Source organism: Babylonia areolata, chromosome 18, assembly GCF_041734735.1.
Source record: "Babylonia areolata isolate BAREFJ2019XMU chromosome 18, ASM4173473v1, whole genome shotgun sequence".
In the NCBI taxonomy this organism is placed as follows: domain Eukaryota; kingdom Metazoa; phylum Mollusca; class Gastropoda; order Neogastropoda; family Buccinidae; genus Babylonia; species Babylonia areolata.
The window spans coordinates 67,087,131-67,114,443 of NC_134893.1; the positions used below are offsets into that span (position 1 = coordinate 67,087,131).

The following is a 27,313-nucleotide window of genomic DNA, read 5'->3' on the forward strand; positions in this document are numbered from 1 at the left end:
GTTGACACATCACGCAGCACATCATGCAACACATCAACATACAATGCTACATGTTGTCACACAACTCCACCATCACGGGCAGCTCCGTCAGCTCCTCCAGCAACTGACGCGTCTGGGAACACACCACGCAACACATCAACATACAGCGCTACACGCTGACACACAGCTCCACCATCACCGGCAGCTCCGTCACCTTCTCCAGCAACTGACGCGTCTGGCAACACATCACACAACACATCAACATACAGCGCTACACGTTGACACACAGCTCCACCATCACCGGCAGCTCCGTCAGCTTCTCCAGCAACTGATGCATCTGGGGACACAGGCAGCGTTTTGGCGCCCCGGAGGAGTTTTATGCACACAGAAACTTGGTGACGAAAGAGTTGATAATAAATCTGGCTCGGATACTAGCAGTTTTTTGTTCAATGGTTAAGCATGGCTGTGTTAATTTCTCTAAATAAATACATAAAGTCTGTCAGTAAAGGATGGGATTTAACACTCAAGATATATATATATATATATATATATATATATATATATATATATATATATATATATATATATATATATATATAACATAGGTGACCTCAATACACAGGTCACACACACACACACATGGAAGTCACACACGCACAGACACAAGTGCAAGTCACGCACAAACACACACACACACAAACACACACACACATGCAAGTCCTGCACACACACACACACACACACACACACACACACATACACACACACAAACACCCCCTGCACCCCACCCCCACACATGTAACACATGCGCACACACACCTACACACCCATGGAGACATCATACACACACATGTCATACACACACACACATCATACACACACAGGTCACACGCAAACACAGACAAAACAGGTCACATACACCCACACACACACACACACACACTCTCTACCACCCCCTCCCCAAACCTCTCTCCACCACAGCCCTCCGCCCACCCTTCCCTCTCCCCCACCACACCCCCACCATTCCCCCCCCCTCCTCCTCCTCCTCCCCCCCCCCCTCCCCCCGTCCCCCTCCAACTACACACCCACACACACACACACACAAAGTTCCAACTCACGGCCACAGCAGAGTGGTAGCTGGTGCCACAGGCGATGAAGAGGAGGCGACGGCAGCGGCGGATCTCGTGCATGTAGTCCTTGATGCCTCCCAGGATCACCTGGTTGGTGTCAAAGTTCAGGCGCCCTCTCATCGTGTTCACCACCGACTCGGGCTGCTCGAAGATCTCCTTCTGCATGAAGGAGCTGTAGTTACCTGCGAGTTATCCGGTTTCGGTTTCACTTTCAGTTTCAAGGTGGAGTCAAGAGTGTGCATAAATGATCGAGCTGTAGTTACCTGCGAGTTTATTTCAGTTTCAGTTTCAAGGAGGAGTCACGAATGTGCAAAAATGACCAAGCTGTAGGTACCTGCAAGTTTATTTCAGTTTCAGTTTCACAGAGGAGTCAAGAGTGTGCAAAAATGATCGAGCTGTAGTTACCTGCGAGTTTATTTCACTTTCAGTTTCAAGGAGTCACGAGTGTGCATAAATGATCAAGCTGTAGTTACCTGCGAGTTTCAGTTTCAGTTTCAGTTTCAAGAAGGAGTCAAGAGTGTGCATAAATGATTGAGCTGTAGGTACCTGCGAGTTTCAGTTTCAGTTTCAAGAAGGAGTCAAGAGTGTGCAAAAATGACCAAGCTGTAGGTACCTGCAAGTTTATTTCAGTTTCAGTTTCACAGAGGAGTCAAGAGTGTGCAAAAATGATTGAGCTGCAGTTACCTGCAAGTTTATTTCACTTTCAGTTTCAAGGAGGAGTCATGAGTATGCATAAATGATCGAGCTGTAGTTACCTGCGAGTTTATTTCACTTTCAGTTTCAAGGAGTCACGAGTGTGCATAAATGATCAAGCTGTAGTTACCTGCGAGTTTCAGTTTCAGTTTCAGTTTCAAGAAGGAGTCAAGAGTGTGCATAAATGATTGAGCTGTAGGTACCTGCGAGTTATCAGGTTTCGGTTTCACTTTCAGTTTCAAGGAGGAGGAGTCTGAGTGTGCATAAATGATCAAGCTGTAGTTACCTGTGAGTTTATTTCACTTTCAGTTTCAAGGAAGAGTCAAGAGTGCGCATAAATGATCAAGCTGTTGGTACCTGTGAGTTTATTTCAGTTTCAATTTCACAGAGGAGTCAAGAGTTTGCAAAACTGATTGAGCTGCAGTTACCTGCGAGTTTATTTCAATTTCAGTTTCAAGGAGGAGTCAAGAGTGTGCAAAAATGATCAAGCTGTAGGTACCTGTGAGTTTCAGTTTCAGTTTCACGGAGGAGTCAAAAGTATGCATAAATGATCAAACTGTAGGTACCTGCAAGTTTATTTCACTTTCAGTTTCACGGAGGAGTCAAGAGTTTGCAAAAATGATTGAGCTGTAGTTACCTGCGAGTTTTGTTTTCACTTTCAGTTTCACTTTCAGTTTCCAGGAGTCAAAGTGTGCCAAAAAACTGATCCACACGCATTACACTACACTACGTTCAGTTGAAACGCATTGATCATGCTGAGCGTCAGTGTGTCTCAATTCAGTTTGCACTTCACGTTTTTAAATCAACTTTTTTTCTTTCTTTTTTTTCAGGTGAAGGTGGACACATTTTCACCAGGTGTTGATAACAGTGGAATTTCATGACAAATAATAGACATTATACTTAGCATCAGCATAGAATCAGGAACACTTCGCTTAACCATTGACAACACAGCTGTCACTTTGCTGTTGGCCCAACTGTTAACTTATTATTATTATTACTATTACCATTTTTATCATTATCATCATCATTATTATCATTATTACAATTAGGCCGATAAGCGGAGTGATGGCCTAGAGGTAACGCGTCCACCTAGGAAACCAGAGAATGTGAGCGCGCTGGTTCGAATCACAGCTCAGCCGCCGATATTTTCTCCCCCTCCACTTGACCTTGAGTGGTAGTCTGGACGCTAGTCATTCGGATGAGACGATAAACCGAGGTCCCGTGTGCAGCATGCACTTAGCGCACGTAAAAGAACCCACGGCAACAAAAGGGTTGTTCCTGGCAAAATTCTGTAGAAAAATCCACTTTGATAGGAAAAACAAACAAAACTGCATGCAGGAAAAAATACAAAAAAAAAATGGGTGGCGCTGTAGTGTAGCGACGCGCTCTCCCTCAGGAGAGCAGCCTGAATTTCACACAGAGAAATCTGTTGTGATAAAAAGAAATACAAATACAAATACAAAGCACCAACCTTTCATGATCTGCTGTATCTCCATCTTGAGGGTGATGACCTCCCTGACTGTGGAATCGTCCACGTTGCGGTGGATGCGGTGAATGGTCAGACTGCCGTCCTTCACTGCCGCCACATCGTCGTCCTCCAGGAAGATCACCTTGTTGGTGTGCTCGATGATGGCACTGGAAATGATGATAAATTATAATGATGATGATGATGATGATACCGCTACATCGTCATCCTCCAGGAAGATCACCTTGTTGGTGTGCTCGATGATGGCACTGGAAATGATGAATGATGATGATGATGATGATGATGATACCGTCACATCATCGTCCTCCAGGAAGATCACCTTGTTGGTGTGCTCGATGATGGCACTGGAAATGAATTATGAAACATGACGACGACGATGATGATGATGATGATGATACCGTCACATCGTCGTCCTCCAGGAAGATCACCTTGTTGGTGTGCTCGATGATGGCACTGGAAATGATGATAAATTATAATGATGATGATGATGATGATGATGATGATGATATCGCCACATCGTCGTCCTCCAGGAAGATCACCTTGTTGGTGTGCTCGATGATTGCACTGGAAATGATGATAAATCATGATGATGATGATGATGATGATACCGCTACATCGTCGTCCTCCAGGAAGATTACCTTGTTGGTGTGCTCGATGATGGCACTGGAAATGATGATGATGATGATGATGATGATGATGATGATACCACCACATCGTCGTCCTCCAGGAAGATCACCTTGTTGGTGTGCTCGATGATGGCACTGGAAATGATGATAAATGATGATGATGATGATGATGATGATGATGATGATACCGTCACATCATCGTCCTCCAGGAAGATCACCTTGTTGGTGTGCTCGATGATGGCACTGGAAATGATGAATGATGATGATGATGATGATGATGATGATGATACCGCTACATCGTCGTCCTCCAGGAAGATCACCTTGTTGGTGTGCTCGATGATGGCACTGGAAATGATGAATGATGATGATGATGATGATGATGATGATGATGATGATACCACCACATCGTCGTCCTCCAGGAAGATCACCTTGTTGGTGTGCTCGATGATTGCACTGAAAATGGTGATAAATGATGATGATGATGATGATGGTGATGATGGTGATACCGCCACATCATCGTCCTCCAGGAAGATCACCTTGTTGGTGTGCTCGATGATGGCACTGAAAATGATGATAAATCATGATGATGACGATGATGATGATGATGATGATGATAATGACAACAACAATAACAAAAATGGATATTTATTTAGCACTCTGTCCAATCTTCCAGGAAGATCACCTTGTTGTTGTGCTCGATGATGGCACTGGAAATAATGATAAATCATAATGATGATGATGATGATGATAGTAATGGTAATAATAACAAAAGCAGTAGGAGTTGTGGTAGTACTTATGATGATGATGATAATGATGATGATAATCGCACTCAATAACTGTACTGAAAATAATAACAATAACAATAATAATCTTCGTTTACATGTGTGGGCTGCAACTCCCACCTTCACTTGTACAAGTGGGTTTCTAAATCTGTAACCATTTTTAGCCTCACTGTGTAGGCAGCCATACTCCGTTTTCAGGGGTGTGCATGCTGGACCAGGAATGTCAGTGTTTCCATAACGCGTGAAAGCTGATAATGATTACAGGATCCTTAACCCTTTGAGCCCTGACCACCGCTTTACCGGTGGTAGAGAAAAATGACATAATGCCTAGCCACTGGTTGAGTGGTGCGTAAACACTTGTGTCGTGTTTTGCTATTGGTTGACTTATATTGAAGAGCCAATCAGAAAAACCGTAATATTCTGACATCAGCGAACATAGTACCAACATGGCCGCGCCTTTTCACTGTGTTTTGTGCATGTGCTTTGGATAAAAAAAATCTATTTCAATATAAGTCAACCAATAGCAAAACACGACACAAGTGTGTACGCACCGCTCAACCGGTGGCTAGGCATTATGTCATTTTTCTCTACCACCGGTAAAGCGGTGGTCAGGGCACTCTTTTTATATATCTGCCGTGACACATTAAATACCAATTATTTGCAGATTTTGGCTCAGGAGCTCAGGCAGAAGGGTTAAAATTGCTCAGGAACTCCGGGCTCAAAGGGTTAAAGTGCATATTTGATGTTCTGCATGAGTAATGCACACGAAGAGGGTTCAGGCACAAGCGATGTCAATCTGTGGAGGTGGAAATACGACTTTTTAGTGCATAAAAATTGTGGTCTCCACTTTGAAATGCCTGTAGAGTTATCTAAATTTAAAATAATTGTGGAAAATGCCCGGATTTAGAATCCATGTGACGGGCGCAATAGCCGAGTGGTTAAAGCGTTGGACTGTCAATCTGAGGGTCCCGGGTTCGAATCACGGTGACGACGCCTGGTGGGTAAAGGGTGGAGATTTTTACGATCTCCCAGGTCAACATATGTGCAGACCTGCTAGTGCCTGAACCCCCTTCGTGTGTATATGCAAGCAGAAGATCAAATACGCACGTTAAAGATCCTGTAATCCATGTCAGCGTTCGGTGGGTTATGGAAACAAGAATATACCCAGCATGCACACCCCCGAAAACGGAGTATGGCTGCCTACATGGCGGGGTAAAAACGGTCATACACGTAAAAAGCCCACTCGTGTGCATACGAGTGAACGCAGAAGAAGAAGAAGAAGAAGAAGAAGAAGAAGAATCCATGTTCCTTTTCATTCACAAAAAAAGTTTACTTTCATCCCGTATCTCATATAGTTTGTTTTGCGCTGGAATTTTTCAAAATCTGTTACCCCTGAATCCTCTAAATTCCATGGCAATGGGAGAAAGGAGGAGGCTGTATTATACTCCATGTTAATAATAATAATATTATAATAATGGATACTTATATAGCACACTATCCAGAAATCTGCTCTAGGTGCTTTACAAAAACGTTTTTGATAACATAAAAAAATTTATATCTATGTTACATTCACACACCAAAATGTGACCACACACACACACACGCATGCACGCACACACACACACACACACACACACACACACTGCATACATACATTTTAACATACATGTGTATCTAACAGCTACCCTAACACATATGCACACACAGGCAGGCACAAACTTACATAAACACACGCACACACTATACACATTCATATACATGCATGTAGTTATGTACACATACATATGTATACACACATAGTCAAGCACACCTAACGAAAAGGAAGTGGACCTGCCACAATTGAACTTATTGCTGACGGAAAAGGTGAGTTTTGAGACGAGATTTAAAAGATGCGAGGGAATCAGAATGACGGAGGTTATCAGGGAGCTTGTTCCACGTCTTTGGCGATTGAAAAGAAAACGATCTGTGTCCATGTTCAGTGATACATATACTTACCATGTCAAACTGATACAAACTAGGCCTATTGGTTTGCTCTGCTTGGCCAAATTTCGTGCGGCTAACAGTGAAAAGACGACTCGTCCTGCCCGGTCCGCTCTTAGCCAATCAAACGCCTCTAAGAACACTTTTTTTTTTTTTTTACATAATTCTCTGGCACTCAACTGGTTAATATTATCATTAGTATCCCTTTTTTATATATACTTATTCATTTTTTTTCTTTCTATATCTATCTTATTCATTATCTTTATCTATAAATTGATTTATATAATAATCTATCTATTCATTTATATTCATTTATTTATTTATCTATGTGTCTTACTCTATTTCATTTCATTTTTATTCTAAGTGCATTGGGTAACGCTGCTTGTTCAGGCATCTGCTTTAATTAAGCAGATTCAGAGATTGTGATGTTGTCTGTGTATGTGTATATATATATATATATATATAGAGAGAGAGAGAGAGAGAGAGACAGAGAGAGACAGAGAGAGAGACAGACAGACAGACAGACAGACAGAGACACAGAGAGACAGAGACAGAGAGATTTGTACCGAATACAGTGACACCTCCCTGAGCAACTCAGCCCAGCTGAGCTGGACTGCGGGCACCTGGTGCTCACCTGGCGTCAGAGGCGAAGAAGTATTCCACCTCCTTCTGGGGCCCGATAGCATGGTACTCCGTGAGCTCGTCCGCGTCGGGGCGCTGGGAGGCGGTGGTCAGAACGCCTCTCTGGTCTGCACACAGTGGATTCTGGGTTCAATTCCTGCACATCCCCCCCCCACCCCCCCCCCCCCCACCCTGTTCCCCCAGATCCATCCCTCCCACCCACCCCCTCTGCTCGGTTTGCTGTTGTCAGTGTATGCAATGGCTTTGGGATAAGTGTTCTGGATTTTTGTTTGTTTGTTTGTTTTGTTTTTTGTTGTTGTTGTTGTTGTTTGTTTGTTTCTTCTTCTCTTGTTTCTTCTTTTTCTTTTCTTTTCTTGTTTTTGTTTTTGTTTTGTGGATTGAACAAGTCTGCCTCAATGTGCACATAATAATAAATTTAATAATAATGATAATAATGTACATTTATACAGCGCCCTTTCTCACTAAGAGCTCAGGACGCCTTACATGAAAGAAAAATATTACAAGTAACATAAAACATTCATGACCACTCTTTCTCAACCACCCCGCCCCCTCCGACCCCACCCCCACCCCACACACACTCACACTCTCCCTTTCCCACTCTACATACATCCAAAGTCAGCTGACATGGGTGGTGTTGGAGAACAAGGAAGCTGAGAGTACGTATAGATAGGTTTTTAAAAAGATGAGTCTTTAGTGATGAGCGAAAAGCAGAAATAGAATCAGATGCACAGGTATGATGAGGAAGGTTGTTCCAGATGTGAGGAGCAGCAAAGAGAGAGAGACAGAGAGAGAGAGAAAGAGAGAGATGTATGCATTTCATGTCTGTTCTTCCTTGTTCGATCGGTCGACCAATCTCTTTCTCTCTGTCTCTGTATGTCTATCTGTCTCTGCTCTGTCTGACTCTCTTTCTCTCTCTCTCTCCCTCTCTCTCTCTCACACACACACACACTCTGCAAAGTATATTGCTGAAGCATATAATTTTCGAAGAAAAAACATCACTCACTGTTGTTCTTTAAGAAATTGACTTCGTAAACTGGATGGTCCAAATCAATGGACTTCAAAAATGGTATGTTTTGAATAGACATTCAAAAATGGTATGTTTTGAATAGTCGTTTCATCTTTTTTTTAGAACTATTTTGTTGTTGTTTTGATTGTACCCCCATGTCATTAGGGCTGATAAGCTATTGACATTAAAACAGTTCTGAGTTCTGAGTTCTCTCTCTCTCTCTCTCTCTCTCTCTCTCTCTCACACACACACACCCACACACACACACACCCACACAAACACACAATTCCTTTTGTTTTATACATTACCTCGAAATAATATCAATGAATTTTCTTTAGGAAAAACAAAAAGAAGAAGAAAAGAAATAAACAAAAAAAAAAGCTGAACCACTGGTCATACAAAGGAAACGACTTTGACATAAAAGAAAAAATAACCCAAAGAACTATAGTAAAAGTACCCACAGAACCCATTGCAAATGGCCAGAATTATTGAAGCCCCCTGTAAATTTGTATCAAAATAACAAGTGAACAAAAGAACAGACACAGACACTTTAAATGCATGCGTGCGCACACACACACACACACACACACGCACGCACGCACGCACACACACATACACACACACACACACACACAGATACAGACACACACATGCACACACACACACACACACACACACACACACATGGACACACACACACACACAACACACACACACACACACACACACACACACACACACGCACACACAGAGAAACACACACACACACACACACAAGTACACACACAAGTACACACACACACACATGGACACACACACACAGACATACACACACACACACAGACACACACACATACACACAGACACACACACACGCACACGCACACACATCAACAACAACAAGAAGAAACAAGACCATTCAAAAACTGCTGGCATAAATGATAGTCTGAAGCAGCAGCAACAGCAGTAGATGTCTGAAGCAATGCAAGCTGGACGGAGAGGATGGTGGGGGTGTTGGTGGAATGGGGTGGTGGTGGTGGTGGTGGGGGGGGCATGGGTAGGGGGGGGTGGGGGGTAGGGTATGGTGGTGGCAGGGGAAGGGGGAGGGTGGGGGGGGGGGGAAGGTGATGTAACCAGACTGACAAAAGGGAGAGACAGAGTGGAAAAAAAAAAAAAAAAAAAAAAAAAAAAAAAAAAGAAAAATGGGAAGGAATGACAGTTTCAGTTTCAGTAGCTCAAGGAAGCGTCACTGCGTTCAGACAAATCCATATACACTACACCACATCTGCCAAGCACATGCCTGACCAGCGGCGTAGCCCAACGCGCTTAGTCAGGCCTTGAAAAAAAAAAAGAAAAAAAAAAAAAAAAAAAAAGGTAAGTAAATAATAGATAAGCGTACATAAATAAGTAAATAAATACATAAATGACAGATGGATGGAAAAGCATACACAAGAGCCAAAAAACCCCAAAAAAACAACAACAAAAATACAAAAAAACAAACCCGCAGCAACACAATACGCACACACTCAAGGAGCTGTGAAAGCATGTGGACTGATCCATATAATATATGCAACAACACACACCTGCTTAACTCACTCCAGACGAATAATTCTCTCCCTTGCTTTTCCCTACAGACGACCCATTTGTTAGGAAAAAAAAAAATCACAAAAAATACAAAACATAAAGTAACTGAATTAAACTCACCGTACTTGACCCACTGACCCCTCTCCTCATGTCGTGTGAACGCCCACCCCCCCCCCCTCTTCACCACTCTCAGAAGCTGAATTACTATCAGTATCTATTTGCTGGTAGCTTTCTTCACTGCAGATACTTTCTTTAAAGTCTTCATTATCCTCGTCAATGTCAAAACCTTCAGTTTGAAGCATTTCAATCACTTCAGCAGCGGTAAAAGCCGTTGTCGTGATCTAGTTTGCTCCAAAAATTCCCACTTGTATCGCCTGCAACGCCATTTTCGATAAGTATGCAGATTAGCTTGTTCTGTGTGGGGTCCTCAACTTGCTGGCTCACTGTGGAGTGCGTTGTTGCGGAATCTCATGAAGAAATTTCCATTCCACCCTGGACACATTCGCAATGCCCGGTGAAGCTGCGATTGATTGTTATGCTACCCCATGAGGAAAACATGGAAAAAATTTCAACTGTCAAAACTGCTACAGTGTTCCGTCGTCTGGAGTAAGTTAAAAAAAAAAAATAAAAAAAAAAGTAAGAAAAAAAAGAGCAGATGCCTAACCTACACATAAACAAAACACGCTTTGAGAGGTAAGACAGTGCAACACAGACGAGTAGACTCGAGGGACACAGAGAGACAGGCCGTTAGACACAGACAGAGACAGAGACGCAGATGGGGAGATTCAAGAGACAGTGAGACACATGCATGCACAAAGAGAGACGTAGACGCAGATAGGTAGACTCAAGACACAGAGAGAGACAGGTTGACGGAGACACACAGACAGACAGGGAGACAGACAGGTAGACACAGGGACACAGACACAGATAGGTAGACTCAAGACACAGAGAGAGACAGGTTGACAGAGACACACAGACAGACAGGAAGAGAGGCAGGCAAACACAGAGACACAGACACAGATAGGTAGACTCAAGAGATAGAGAGATCGGTAGACTGAGACGCACAGACAGACAGATAGACACAAACACAGATGGGTAGACTCCAGAGACAAAGAGTTTGGTAGACAGAGACACACAGACAGACAGACAGATAGGCAGGCAGAAACAGAGACACAGACACAGATAGGTGGACTCAAGAGACACAGAGAGACAGGCAAACACAGAGACACAGACACAGACAGATACACCCAATGACAGACAAGCAGACACTCAGAGACAGAGACACAAACATGCAGACTCAGAGAGACAGAGAGACAGACAGCTATACGCAGTGACATGACAGACAGACAGACAGACAAACAGACAGGCAGACACACAGAAACAGAGACACAAACATGTAGACTCAGAGACAGAGAGATAGACAGCAACAAAGGAAGACAGTTTCAGACAGAAGTTCAGAAAACAAAATCCACCTTAGAACTTCCATCTAGTCTGTTACCAAGATGTATACAGTATAGAGAGGCAAACAACAATGACAAAAAATGTGAATATATTCATCATGAGACGCTACAAAAGAAACTATATATATATATATTCTTTCTTTCTTTATTTATTTTCTGTTCTTTATTCTTCTTTTTTACTTTCGCTTTCCTTTCTTTCCTCATTTCCTTCTTGTGAAGTGTTTCTTTTTGACAGAATATTAGAATAAGATTTTCCGTTTGGTGATGTGTTTATTTATTCATTCTTTCATTTATTTACTTAACGTACGTATTCAATTATTTATTCATTGCTGTATTTTTTTGGTTTGCTGGTTGGTCGGTTGGTGGTGGTTGTTGTTGTTGTTGTGTTTTTTTTTGTTTGTTTTTTTTTGTTTTTTTTTTTATTAAAGGAAGAAGGTGGCCGACTGATTAAGACACTCAGCTGCCAATACAGAGAGTCCGTGAGGGGTATGTGTTCGAATCCCCATTCTCGCTCTTTCTCCCAAGTTTGACTGGAAAAATCAAACTGAGTATCTAGTCACACAGATGAGACTATTAAACCAAGGTCCTGTGTGCAGCTCCCACTTAGCGCACAGAGAAAGAACCCATGGCGATAAAGAGTGCTGACCTGTGGCAAAATTATGTAGAAGAAATCCACTCTGACATGCACACAAATATGTAAGCATGCACTCGAGGCCTGACTAAGCGTGTTGGGTCACGCTGCTGGTCAGGCATTTCCCTAGCAGATGTGGTGTAGCGTATATGGATTTGTGCAAACACAGTGAGATGCAAGCCTACACAAATGCATTGTTTTGACACTGTCGATTATTATTATTACAGAATTCATTTAAAAAAAACAAAAAAAAAAAGAGGACTGCTTCATAAAAGCAGATCAGCATTCATCAAGAGTTAAAAAAAAAAAAAAAAAAGAGAGAAGAGAGAGAGAGAGAGAGAGAGAGAGAGAGAGAGAGAGAGAGAGAGAGAGAGAGAATTCAAAATAAGCATGGTGCATAATTATAGTATACCACTGACCTCTCACCGAATAATAAATGGCTGTTTCAGGCACACATGCACGGTGTACAACTTCAAAAATACATTTGAAAAACAAACGTTTCAGCCCAAATCTTACAGTTGTTCAAAGGGTTTATACATAAAAGCTTAAATAAATTTTCACTGCAAAAAAAAATAGAAGCGCATATGCACCCAAAAAAAAACAAACGAATGTGCATGTACACACAGACACAGACACACACACACACACACACACTACAACCACCACCACCAGCACCACCACCAGAGGGCATAATGGGCAAAAAAAAAGTTAACTCTTTCACCACCACAGGCAACTTTTGTCGACACTGAGGGGTCATGCTGATAGGACAATTTTTCACATTGTAACAAAGCTTGACAGCTGCAGCCGAATCCCCACATCCCTCCCTCCCCTCCACCCCCCCCCTTCCCTCCCTCCAACGGAACAATGAGTGACCTTTGCCCCCTGACCCAGTTTGAAGTGAACAAGTCCACTGGGTTGTTTTGACATGAACTAAAGCATTATTATTTATTATCATCATCATTATGATTATCATTACGATTATTCTTATGATGATGATTATCATCATCATCAACATCATTATTATGGTCATCATTATGATTGTTATGATCATCATCATTATTATCATCATTCTCATTATTGTTATTTTTATTCTTCTTCTTCTTCTTCTTCTTATTATTATTATTATTATCATCATTCTGCTAGTTGTTCTTCTTCATAGCTTTTAATTCAATTTTGATTTATTATTATTATTATTATTATTATTATTATATTATCATCATCATCATCATCATCATTCTGTTAGTTGTTCTTCTTTTTAATAGCTTTTAATTCAACTTTGATTTGAAACAAAACATCACTAAAAAAAAAAAAAAAAAAAAAAAAATTTCTAACTATTCTTCATGTACTCTCACAGTAACCTTTCCAATCTCTCAGGCTTTCGAGAGAGAAAGGAAAAGGGTACCAGGTCATGTCTGAAGATAAAATGCCTTGTTCTTAAAGTTTTCAAGAATCTTTTTTGTTTGTTTGTTTGTTTCTTTTTAGTGGGAGCCAAATCATCTTGGCTGCATCACGGCTCTCTATAACACACTGGCGCTGAAGCGAAACAGGAAGTATGCAAATCCCAACAGTGAAGTAAAGAGGCGTAAAAACAAGCACGGGTGAAATGAAGGTAGGCAGGTGAAGAAATTCAAAAGCGTCAGGATTGGATCAATATATGTATACATATGATGTCAATACTTAGGGACAGCTGTGACCAATCAATGTCACACACACACACACACACACACACACACACAAACAATATATATATTCTTGGTTATATTTTGTATGAACTTGGGCCAGTTTGCTTAGCTCTAATGATTTCACAAAGTCTGCTTAATTAGACAGGAAAAATCTCACTGCAAAACAAACTAAGGGCTGTTCCCCACAGGGCTTGTGTTGCGCATCATTTTTTTTTAAAGCCTGGTTTCGTTGTTGTCGAAATGCCTGAAACCTGCGGCAAAGTGTGGAGGTTGCACACATGCGACAAGCAGGTGTCATTTTATTGACTCACTTGTGTAAACAAAGTGAGTCTATGTTTTAACCCAGTGTTCGGTTGTCTCTGTGTGTGTGTGTGTGTGTCCGTGTGTCTGTGTGTCCGTGGTAAACTTTAACACTGACATTTTCTCTGCAAATACTTTGTCAGTTGACACCAAATTTGGCATAAAAATAGGAAAAATTCAGTTCTTTCCAGTCATCTTGTTAAATATTGCACCTCTGGGATGGGCACAAAAAAATTAAAAAAAGAAGCCTAACTATATGCAAACTGTATTTACTGTTATATTTATATTTTTTGTATTCTCTAAACTTGGCACTGTGACCTCTTATTCTGACACAACAACAAGAGGAGTCATTATTATCATTTTTTGTTCAAACAGGAACTTCTTTTGCTAAGCATGGAATTTTTATTTATTTTGCCAACGTTTTGGTGCAGATAGTAAAAAAGGGAAATTACTCTGTAATTAATGCTAGGGGACTTAATTTATCACGAGTGAGTCTTGAAGGCCTTGCCTCTCTTGTTCTGATTGGTTGTTCCCCGCTACAACCTCGCTATTGCAGCGGGGAGAGAATAGCACAAGTTCTAATCAAACGTCACGACACCTGGTATCATCAGTCTTCATGCCTGGCCTCTAACACTTGTTGCCTGAAAAGCTCACATGGGAGGCCCTTCACAAAACTTGATGCTGGTAGTCTGAAACCTGATGCTTGACGCCCCGTGTGCGAAAGGTCTTAGGGCATGCTTGGATGGAGGTGAACAAGACGAGTGGACAGAGAGAGTCTGCTACAGTATGTCCACAGGGCATGTGCAGGATAAACCACCACTGCGGTATCATTAATACTAAGGGCTGGATGTAAAAAAAAAAAAAAAGCAGCTATGCTTACTCCACCACCCTCATGAAATAAAAAAAAAAAATTGTTTTGTTTTGTTTCGTTTAATTCTAGTTTGCCAGGGTTGGCTTCTGTCTAGATACAAAGATTTTTAGCCAACGGCTAACAAGATGGTAAGGCCCTCTGTATCTGCTAACATTCTTTTACCTAGAACATTTCATCCGTCATGTTGTCATCATCATTTTCATCAGTATTCCCCACACACCCTCCTATTTGCATGCTTGTCCTATGCCCTGGATACCAATTTTCTTTGAAACATAAAAATTCCTCTGGCTCTTTAATAATTCCAATCTGAAATATTTTTGTTGTTCACCATAATTAAATACTCTCTTTCATTTGCAATACAAATCAAATTCAAGGATTGACAGAAGAAAAAAGGGGGAAAAAAAACAAAAGAAAACAAGCACACATACACACCCCAAAACACATGCAGTCAAGCTATTAAACTTCCTTGCTTAATAATCAGCATAATGAATGCCATTGAGTGGTAACTGTCAGAGTAAACAGAAATCATAGTTTAAAAAAAAAAAAGAAAAAAAAAGAGCAACTCTGTCTTTTTCTGTCGCGTTTTGTGGCTTGTTGTGCAAGTCACACTTTGTTACTGGCAGCTTTTACTTCACTGTCCATTCAAAAGTCTACTTTACCCTCTGGTTAATTTTCTTTTTAAAGTTAGAAAGTCTATTTACTACTAGGTGAAGAATGTCTAAAAGCACCTCGGCTCACTTCACGGTGTATCTGAACAGAACATGTGCTGAGTGGAGTGATGAATGAAATATATCAATAATCACCCCTAGGAACAAAAACACAGGATGTACTTTCTGTCAAAAACAATAATAAATGGATTGTACACTGGTTGGTTATCATCATGGAGTATTATCATTCATTTCTTAAGATCTTACACAAGCTGTCAAGGAATACAAACTGTCAAGTATCTTAGAACACGTTCACAGCAAGTGAACACCTCAATCATTTTTTTTTATGAATGACTTCAGAAATTATGGTAGCCACATGCCAAAGCACTGTATTTTGTTTGTTCGTTTATTTTGTGAACATGGGAAAAGCTCTATCACTGGCTAAAGTTATTCACTGGGCTGACTTTTTGTCAAAAACAATAAGAATGAAAAATCTGGACTACAGAAATTATGGCAGCCACATGCCAAAGCAATGTATTTTGTTTGTTTGTTTTGTGAATATGGGCAAAGCTATGTTACTGGCTAAAGTTATTCACTCCACAGACTTTCTGTCACAAACAATAAGAATGAAAAATCTGGACTATAGAAATTATGGTACCTACATGCCAAAGCAATGTATTTTGTTTGTTTGTTTTGTGAACATGGGCAAAGCTATGTTACTGGCTAAAGTTATTCACTGCACGGACTTTCTGTCACAAACCATAAGAATGAAAAATCTGGACTACAGAAATTATGGCAGCCACATGCCAAAGCACTGTGTTTTGTTTGTTTGTTTTGTGAACATGGGCAAAGCTCTAATACTGGCTAAAGTTATTCACTGCACGGACTTTCTGTCACAAACCATAAGAATGAAAAATCTGCACAATTGAAATTACAGTAGCCACACGCCAAAGCATTGTATTTGGTTGGTTTGCTCATTTGTTCGTTTGTTTTGTGAGCAAGGACAAAGCTCTGTGGATGACTAAAGTTATTCCTTGAGCTGGCTAACCATAAACCTGCCCAGAGAACGGCAGCAGAGAAGTTTACAAGAAGAAACGTTTGTGAGTGTCAGACACATTTTTGACTCACTTGTGTAAGCAAAGTGAGTCTATGTTTTAACCCGGTGTTCGGTTGTCTGTGTGTGTGTGTGTGTGTGTGTGTGTGTGTCTGTGTGTCCGTGGTAAACTTTAACACTGACATTTTCTCTGCAAATACTTTGTCAGTTGACACCAAATTAGGCATAAAAATAGGAAAAATTCAGTTCTTTCCAGTCATCTTGTTTAAAACAATATTGCACCTCTGGGATGGGCACACACACACACAAAAAATGAAGCCTAATTATATGCAAACTGCATTTACTGTTATATTTATATTTTCTGTATTCTCTAAACTTGGCACTTTGATCTGATATTCTGACCCAACAACAAGAGCAGTCATTATTATCATTTTTTGTTCAAACAGGAATTTCTTTTGTAAGCATGGAAGTTTTATTTATTTTGCAAACGTTTTGGTGCAGACAGTAAAAAAGGGAAATTACTCTGTAATTAATGCTAGGGGAGTTAATTTGCTTTAAACTGATCTTTCTCATCTTAAACATTACATTTTGAAATTATACTCAATACATAAAAAGCTTGGATTTTTGTTTTTTAAAGTGTATCACAAGGGAGTCTTGAAGGCCTTGCCTCTCTTGTTTTTCTTTCTTTTTACATGTTTCTCATTCAGAAAACAGCAGGCTGCCAAACTGGCCATGGGTTGGGAAAAGCATGACGGAACACGGGCACGCCTGCAAGAACTACAAGCAGGAGTTTAATACAGTTCTGTTATCACTTTGTCTCCTCAGAATATGCATATAATATACATATCATCGCAAAGACTTGACAGAATGCCTGCACACATGACCAATTTATTTGTATTTGTATATGCATTTGTGTTTCTCTTTTTTTTGTCACAACAGATTTCTCTGTGTGAAAGTTGGGCTGCTCTCCACTGAGAGAGCATGTCACTTCACTACAGCGCCACTCTTTTTTTTTTTTTTTTTTTTTTTTTTCCTGCGTGCAGTTTTATTTGTTTTTCCTATCAAAGTGGATTTTTCTACAGAATTTTGCCAGGAACAACCCTTTTCTTGCCGTGGGTTCTTTTACGTGCGCTAAGTGCATGCTGCACACAGGACCTCGGTTTATCATCTCATCCGGATAACTAGCGTCCAGACCACCACTCAAGGTCTAGTGGAAGGGGAAAAAATATCAGCGGCTGAGCTGTAATTCAAACCAGCGAGCTCAGATTCTCTCGCTTCCTAGGCGGACGCGTTACCTCTAGGCCATGACTCCACTGTTTCATGGCTTTATGAAGATCTGGCTAGGCTCCTCTGCAATTATTAAGTATGGAACACGACCACAAAAGACTGATTGTCAGTTTGAACACCGAGATACAGAAACAGATGACAAACAGCAACATTCTGGAAGCAACATATTCATTACACCAGATCTGGAAAGCAGGGAGGTGTTCGCAGGTTAACCAATCCATGGCACTTTGCATGGGCCTGCCAACTGCAAATGCTAGCTAAGCTCTGAGCTGATATCATGTTGGAATTAAAAAGAAAATGAAATATATATATAACAAAACAAAACAAAAAAAAAGGTGATGGCATCAAGATGAAATATATAGCTTGTAATACATTATTCGTAATCAGTTTTTCATGATGGAGACCACAAATCAAAGATTACCACTTATCTTAATCACCAGTTCACCAAACACTGTCAGGAATCCACAAATAGCAAGGTACTCCTGCAACTTAGTCAAGATTTCTGAAAAACATTATCAGTAACTCCTGGAAAAAGAACTGGCATTGTGAAAAAGAACTGGCATTGTGATACTACCAATACACTTGTGATTGAGAAAAAAAAAAAGAAAAAAAAAAGTGTTAGTATACAAGTAGCAAAAAAAGGCAAAGACCTCCCAAAACACCCCTGAACCTCTGAAAATCCCGTGACGGAATACTACACGTAGCTGCCATATCCCCCCAAAACCAGCACACTGGCGAATAAGAGTGAAACAGTGCGAAGGGTAAAAACGGGAAGCAGTAATACCGTGATGCACTATATTATGAAAAAGCACTGAAGAATTTACAGTCGCTAAGTTCCAGAAGAAAAATAAACTTGCCTGCGGCTGTTCATGCATCGAGATGATCGAAGACAAAAAACAAAACAAAAAAAAACAAAAACAAAAAAAAAAAACATACATGGAACAAATCAGCGAAAAGTTGAACTCACGCTTATGTGGCATAGCGCATATATGCATATAAACATGCATAAACACACACACACACACACACACACCCATACATGTATGCATGTGTACACACACCTACATAAATGCACAGATACACACACACACAAGCGCACGCACGTGCATGGGTGTGCACACACAGACACACACAAACAAATACATGCATGAACACACTCAAACACATATATGCACACACAGACACACGCAAACACACACACACAACCACACAACATACACACTCACAAACACACACTTTTTTGTCTTCTCTGTCTCACTCCATCCAACACATTCACTCCCAGTTTCTTTCCTTTCTTTTTTTTTTTTTTTTTTTTTTTTTTTTTCAAAATAAGATTTTTATACTTCCACCACAGTCATACTCACGAACTGACATGAACAAAAACATCTACAAACTCGCAGAAACATAAAAAAAATATATATATATATAAAGATTAATACAACATTGAAACAAATTTCTGCATCAGTGTTAATAACCTCTGCTGCTGAAATGAAATACATCATCTCCATGCAATGGTGTCAGGTACAAAGAGAGATCATAACATATGTCACCATTGAAACCAAAGACACTATTGTTACCAGCATGACATCTACAAATGAGTACCGCGACAACTACTTCTACTTCTTCCTAGGAAAGGAGGTTGATCAATTGATCATGCTCATGATCGTTGACAAGATCAAGACTGCATGTTTTTTTTTATAACAGCAAAATTACTGGACACACGCGCGTGCGCGAACACACACACACACTCACACACACGCACACCCACAAACATATGCACACCCACACCAGCAGACATGGGTGCACGCATACACACACACACACACACACACACAAAGTCACACATACACTCAAATGCATACGTCTCTCAAAATGTTACTCAACAACAGTACAAAATGAAATTCCGAAAAGAACTGTACTGCAAGGAAAGAATAGAAAAGTCAATGAAATCAATACCAATCAACTGGCACCAAATAATCAAAACGAGACATAAGATGGTAACGATCGGTTTATCATCATCCGAAAGACTATCACCCAGACCACCACCTCTCTAGGGGGAACAAAAATCTCGCTAGGTGCTAGACTAGAACCCATGGGCATCTGCTACACAGTTGGGTACATTGCCACTGGCCCAGAGTTCTCCAGTGGCCCTATCATCTCAAAGTTAGCTGATTCTAGTTCATCAACAAAAGTCACACAGTCTCTGAAAAAACATTATCCAGAAATGTTAAAACAAGGTTATTATTATTATTCTTAGTAGTGATAGTAGTAGTGGTAGTAGTAGTAAGATAAATACATATAGAGCTCTCTCTCTCTCTCTCTCTCTCTCTCTCTCTCTCTCTCTCTCTCTCTACACACACACACACACACACACACACACACACACATATATATATATATATATATATATATATATATATATATATATATATATATATATATACAGACAGAAAAAGATCTCTCTCTCTCTCTCTCTCTCTCCATATATATTCTCTCTCTCTACACACACACACACACACACATACACATTTTACAAAACATATGCATGATATGAAATCAATCTACCACCAACCCAAGGAAAAAGAATGTTACTGACAAAAAAAAAAAAAAAAAAAAAAAAAAAAAAAAACCCAAAGAGGCAGGTGGTGACGCTGACTGACCTTTGCTGTACAGCACTGGGATGTGGTCAGTGGTCAGTTTGGACGGACTCTTCACACCCACCACCAGCGGACTGCCCCTCCTGATAAAGCGGACAAACAAACACGTTCTTCGTTCATACAGAATCATCCTTTTATATGTTTCTGAGAGCGTGTAGACGTTGTTGTTTTTTTTGTTTGTTTGTTTTTGTTGTTTTTTTTGCTGCCCTGTCATCTGCACCGTTTCAGTGGCATTACTCCCACGCCGCTCATTTAGATTCCCCCATACACGGCCACACCCGGGTTCGTCCGTCGTAGTTCCAGCGTCGGCAGTCCACAGGGAACCATCGATGTTAGGTAGCCAGGAGGCCACACACCAGAGGAGACCCTGCACTGCTGCTGAGTCACTTTGGTGGTGTTCAGTGCTGCCTGTTCTGTTTTAATGTACTTAGGACACCACCTACTAAGCCCCCTATTAACGACAATAATGGCTTAGTCGCGGAGCCAGACTGAGTGAGCATCCCTCCCAGAGTGGAGACCGCCACCACGTCCCTCAAACAACAGCCCTCCATGAATCTGCCGACACTGACGACATTGACAGGACTCACCCCAAGCACGGAAGTGGAGGGGTATCGAAACTGAGGTCACCATGAGAGCAGGGCATGAAAGGCCACAGACTTTGAGACTATTTTGTTTCTGTTGATGACGATGAAGGAGGAGGAGGATGACGATGATGATGACGATGTTGCTAGCGTGTAGACGTTTTTGTTTATGTCCGTTCGTGAGTATGTGGTGGAAGTATAATAATCTTATTTTGAAAAAAAAAAGAGAGAAAGAAAAGAACTGGGCAGATTCCCAATAAGTTTAAAGATAACAGGCCAAATTATTACAAACTGGATTCACATAATTCAATTACCAGAAACTTCCCTCATCAACAAAATATATAAGTCCATGTACCAACAAGAAAATACAACTTCCCCATGGTTGATATTTGTTACAAAGATACTCGAAATTATAGGCCTTATCACATTTGGAAAAACCAATTCACATTCAGCGTACATTGACTGAAATAGGTCGTATATTAAAAAAATTAACAAATGAATATATCAAATACTGGAAAGATAAAAGAGAAAAAAAACATTAAAGCTAAAATTTTACAATACGACTGAAGCAGAGTACAAAACTGAAAACTATCTTTTAAATATATCAGATAGAAAACACAGACAAGCTTTAACGAAACTCAGAATAAGCGCACACGGTCTAAAGATTGAGAAAGGTAGATATTTAAATATTCCACAAGAAGACAGATTGTGCAACAAGTGTAACATCCTGGAAGACGAAATCCATCTTCTTGATCATTGTATTAAATATAAAACCTGAAGGCAACAATTTTTTAAAAGATATTCAAAATTTGAATAACACAGGAAATATTCCTAGTGACTGAAATCTGACTGAATGACACAGGAAACGAATGATCAGCTCCCAAAGGTAGCCATCAGTCGGCTCTACCCAGGTTGGCAGTCTGTTGTGCAAAATGACCCTGTGTTTTGACGGGCGCAATAGCCGAGAGGTTAAAGCGTTGGACTGTCAATCTGAGGGTCCCGGGTTCGAATCACGGTGATGGCACCTGGTGGGTAAAGGGTGGAGATTTTTACGATCTCCCAGGTCAACATATATGCAGACCTGCTAGTGCCTGAACCCCCTTCGTGTGTATATGCAAGCAGAAGATCAAATACGCACGTTAAAGATCCTGTAATCCATGTCAGCGTTCGGTGGGTTATGGAAACATGAACATACCCAGCATGAACACCCCCGAAAACGGAGTATGGCTGCCTACATGGCGGGGTAAAAACAGTCATACACGTAAAAGCCCACTCATGTGCATACGAGTGAACGCAGAAGAAGAAGAAGAAGAAGACCCTGTGTTTTTAAAGCGCTTAGAGCTTGGTCTCTGATGGAGGATAGGCGCTATATAAGTATCCATACCATCATCAGCATCATCATCATCATCATCATCATCATCATATCATCAAATCATCATATCATCACCATCACATCCATCTCCTAAAATGGAGTATGGCTTGTCTGCATGGCTGGGTAAAAATGGTCATACACATAAGGGCCCATTTGTACATCTTCATCTTCATCCGTCGAGTGTCCACAATCATCAGGTTGATTATTCTCACACTTTTTGGGGGGTTGACGCAAAAAAAAAAAAAAATTATTTACTGCAGGAGGCTGCTAGCTCTTGACCTGAATAGGTCAAGAGTCTCTGATGTCACATCAGCCTCTGTCAAGTTGTTGTTCCTGGATGGTATGTGGCAGGAATGAGTTTTGTCGATAGTCTTGTATTTGTATTTGCATTTCTTTTTTATCACAACAGATTTCTCTGTGTGAAATTCGGACTGCTCTCCCCAGGGAAAGCGTGTCGCTATACTACAGCGCCACCCTTTTTTTTGTATTTTTTCCTGTGTGCAGTTTTATTTGTTTTTCTTATCGAAGTGGATTTTTCTACAGAATTTTGCCAGGGACAACACTTTTGTTGCCGTGGGTTCTATTACGTGAGCTAAGTGCATGCTGCACACGGGACCTCGGTTTATCGTCTCATCCGAATGACTAGCGTCCAGACCACCACTCAAGGTCTAGTGGAGGGGGAGAAAATATCAGCGGCTGAGCCGTGATTCGAACCAGTGCGCTCAGATTCTCTCGCTTCCTAGGCAGACGCGTTACCCCTAGGCCATCACTCCACTATGATGTACACATTGGAGGCGGTTTAGCTGGTGGGAGTGCAGTCTTCTGTCACGTGAGGTTGCAGCTCTGAGTTTTGATTTTCCAAACTCCAAATGAACTAAGTCATGTCTGATGTTATAGAGCATGGCGAGCCGTGCAACACACACACACACACACGCACACACACACACACACACACACACACACACAAAGGAAAACAAGAACAGAAGAAATATATAATAAAAAGTGTGGGTTTAAAAAAAAAAAAATTTTTTTTTTTAGATCTATTCAACCAACCTTGTGGCCACAACTTCACCAGGAAAATGTCTGCTGACAATGGCCAGAGCAAAAGCCCCTTCCTGTTCACAACATAAATGAATGTGTCAATGCACAGTCTGTGGCAAAAGAGTCAGTTACAAATCATTATCATTATTATCATTATCATTATGAGCATTTACGCCTTGTCTTGAAAATATAGCCAAATAGAAAAAAAGAAGAAGAAGAAGGAAAAAAAAACCACAAAAAAAAACATGTAAAAATCAAAAAAGAAAAACTGAACACAAGATTACAAAACATTATTAAATTATTCGCATAGTTGGCATGAGGGTATGTAAGGATGAATGAGATTGGAAAGATACTGTGGACCAGTAGCCTCAATGGACTTGAAACAAAGAGAGACGACTTTTTAAAATAATTCTTTCTTGTAAGTATGAAATCTCTTCTATGAAGTTGAACTATTGGCCAACTCCCCAGTATGAAATCTCTTCTATGAAGTTGAACTATTGGCCAACTCCCCAGTATGAAATCTCTTCTATGAAGCTGAACTATTGGCCAACTCCCCAGTATGAAATCTCTTCTATGAAGTTGAACTATTGGCCAACTCCCCAGTATGAAATCTCTTCTATGAAGTTGAACTATTGGCCAACCTCCCCAGTATGAAATCTCTTCTATAAAGCTGAACTATTGGCCAACCTCCCCAGTATGAAATCTCTTCTATAAAGCTGAACTATTGGCCAACCTCCCAAGTATGAAATCTCTTCTATAAAGCTGAACTATTGGCCAACCTCCCCAGTATGAAATCTCTTCTATAAAGCTGAACTATTGGCCAACTCCCCAGTGTGAAATCTCTTCTATGAAGTTGAACTATTAGCCAACATACCAGCTGCTACCCTGTAGGAGGGTTTGGAATCAGCAGTTATTTCATCAGATATTAAGACACTGTTCTGTTCTGAAAGTAATGATGAAGAAACAGTAACTGAAAATCCAGCATATTCCATGCAGGGATACCCCAGGGTTATTGATTATTTATCAATTCAATTACCGACTTATTCATTAGTGTAGATCCTTTTGAACAGGTCCAGAGTCTTTGAGGAGCATTCATTGTTTTTTTGTTTTTGTTTTTGTTTTGTTTTTGTTTTGTTTTTGTTTTTTTCTCAAGGCCTAAGCACGTTGGGTTATGCTGCTGGTCAGGCATCTGCTTGGCAGATGTGGTGTGGCGTATATGGATTTGTCCGAACGCAGTGACGCCTCCTTGAGCTACTGAAACTGAAACTGTTTGTATGGCTCTGTGCCTTTTTTTTTTTTTTTTTTTTTTTACTTTTTGTTTGTTAGTTTGTTTGTTTTTCTTCTTTATATGTTAAGAAACAAATACCCTTGCAAGTGAACTGTTGCGTGTAGTACTCTGCAATTGTTTACTAATATATGAATGGTGTATTTCGTCTTCAGTCATTTGTGTGAACGTGCAAAAAATTCTGGTAATGATAATGATGAAAATCATTTCAATATAAGAAATGTAACTTTCCGTGCAAAGGGGACAAAAAAAAAAAAAAAAAAAAAAAAAAGCCAAAAGAAAAACAAACATACCAGCTGCTGAACGGTGAGCTCCACCATTTCTCGGAAGTTCAGGTTCTTGCCCTTGGAGCTATCGTAGACGTGCTTCAGCAGCTTGGCTATGACCTCAGTGTCTGTCTCAGACTCGCACTCCGCTTGCCCGTGTTTGGCCTGCAACAGCAACAGCGCAGCTATTTCCAGATCATTACATGATGTGCGTGCATTAGATTTAGAATGGCTGTCACATTGTAAATTCTACCGTAAAGTAAATTTCATCTCTCAGGATGCATTCCAGTGAGTGGTTTTTGTTTTGTTTTTTGGTTGTTTTTTTTTCAGTTTTCTGTGTTTGGTGAGATGCTGTAAGTAGGGAGGAGGGGTGTGACTAATTTTAGATTTTGTTGTTGTTGCTGTTGTTGTTGTTGTTGTGGATATGCACATATTAGTGTACTGTGATGTGCGAGATTGGTTTTAAGCGTTTGAAGTAGTTCCAAGTATTGTGGTATGGCTTTAAATATCGTGATACTGGACATGGTTCTTAGTACTGTGATGCGGTTCTTAAGTATTGTGATACTGGGGGTGGTTCTAAGTACTGTGATGCAGTTCTTAAGTATTGTGATACTGGGGGTGTTCTAAGTACTGTGATGCAGTTCTTAAGTATTGTGATACTGGGAGTGTTCTAAGTACTGTGATGCAGTTCTTAAGTATTGATACTGGTGGTGGTTCTAAGTACTGTGATGCAGTTCTTAAGTATTGTGATACTGGGTGTTCTAAGTACTGTGATGCAGTTCTTAAGTATTGTGATACTGGGGGTGTTCTTAGTACTGTGATGTGGTTCTTCAGTATTGTGATACTGGTGGTGGTTCTAAGTACTGTGATGCAGTTCTTAAGTATTGTGATACTGGGTGTTCTAAGTACTGTGATGCAGTTCTTAAGTATTGTGATACTGTGGGTGTTCTAAGTACTGTGATGCAGTTCTTAAGTATTGTGATACTGGGAGTGTTCTAAGTACTGTGATGCAGTTCTTAAGTATTGTGATACTGGGTGTTCTAAGTACTGTGATGTGGTTCTTAAGTATTGTGATATTGGGTGTTCTAAGTACTGTGATACAGTTCTTAAGTATTGTGATATTGGGTGTTCTAAGTACTGTGATGTGGTTCTTAAGTATTGTGATACTGGGTGTTCTAAGTACTGTGATGTGGTTCTTAAGTATTGTGATACTGGGGGTGGTTCTAAGTACTGTGATGCGGTTCTTAAGTATTGTGATATTGGGTGTTCTAAGTACTGTGATGTGGTTCTTAAGTATTGTGATACTGGGTGTTCTAAGTACTGTGATGTGGTTCTTAAGTATTGTGATACTGTGGGTGGTTCTAAGTACTGTGATGCGGTTCTTAAGTATTGTGATACTGTGGGTGGTTCTAAGTACTGTGATGTGGTTCTTAAGTATTGTGATACTGTGGGTGGTTCTAAGTACTGTGATGCAGTTCTTAAGTATTGTGATACTGGGTGTTCTAAGTACTGTGATGTGGTTCTTAAGTATTGTGATACTGGGGGTGGTTCTAAGTACTGTGATGTGGTTCTTAAGTATTGTGATACTGGGTGTTCTAAGTACTGTGATGTGGTTCTTAAGTATTGTGATACTGGGTGTTCTAAGTACTATGAAGCAGTTCTTAAGTATTGTGATACTGGGTGTTCTAAGTACTATGAAGCAGTTCTTAAGTATTGTGATACTGTGGGTGTTCTAAGTACTGTGATGCAGTTCTTAAGTATTGTGATACTGGGTGTGGTTCTAAGTACTGTGATGCAGTTCTTAAGTATTGTGATACTGGGTGTTCTAAGTACTGTGATGCAGTTCTTAAGTATTGTGATACTGTGGGTGTTCTAAGTACTGTGATGCAGTTCTTAAGTATTGTGATACTGGGTGTTCTAAGTACTGTGATGCAGTTCTTAAGTATTGTGATACTGTGGGTGTTCTAAGTACTGTGATGCAGTTCTTAAGTATTGTGATACTGGGTGTTCTAAGTACTGTGATGCAGTTCTTAAGTATTGTGATACTCTGGGTGTTCTAAGTACTGTGATGCAGTTCTTAAGTATTGTGATACTGGGTGTTCTAAGTACTGTGATGTGGTTCTTCAGTATTGTGATACTGGTGGTGGTTCTAAGTACTGTGATGCAGTTCTTAAGTATTGTGATACTGGGGGTGTTCTAAGTACTGTGATGCAGTTCTTAAGTATTGTGATACTGGGGGTGTTCTAAGTACTGTGATGCAGTTCTTAAGTA

General features: G+C 40.4%; 1 protein-coding gene across 1 annotated transcript in view; it reads right to left on the bottom strand.

Annotated features, from left to right (window-relative positions):
- LOC143292124 (glutamine--fructose-6-phosphate aminotransferase [isomerizing] 2-like) overlaps nucleotides 1-27,313 on the bottom strand; it is a 59,010-nt gene that overhangs the window by 18,294 nt on the left and 13,403 nt on the right. Inside the window, exons 6-11 of the mRNA XM_076602313.1 lie at nucleotides 25,070-25,207; nucleotides 23,504-23,565; nucleotides 20,501-20,580; nucleotides 7,311-7,425; nucleotides 3,274-3,437; nucleotides 1,098-1,291 (exon numbers count right to left, since the gene is read on the bottom strand). Of these exons, the coding sequence (XP_076458428.1) occupies nucleotides 1,098-1,291; nucleotides 3,274-3,437; nucleotides 7,311-7,425; nucleotides 20,501-20,580; nucleotides 23,504-23,565; nucleotides 25,070-25,207 (753 nt within the window). The remainder of the gene's footprint in view (nucleotides 1-1,097; nucleotides 1,292-3,273; nucleotides 3,438-7,310; nucleotides 7,426-20,500; nucleotides 20,581-23,503; nucleotides 23,566-25,069; nucleotides 25,208-27,313) is intronic.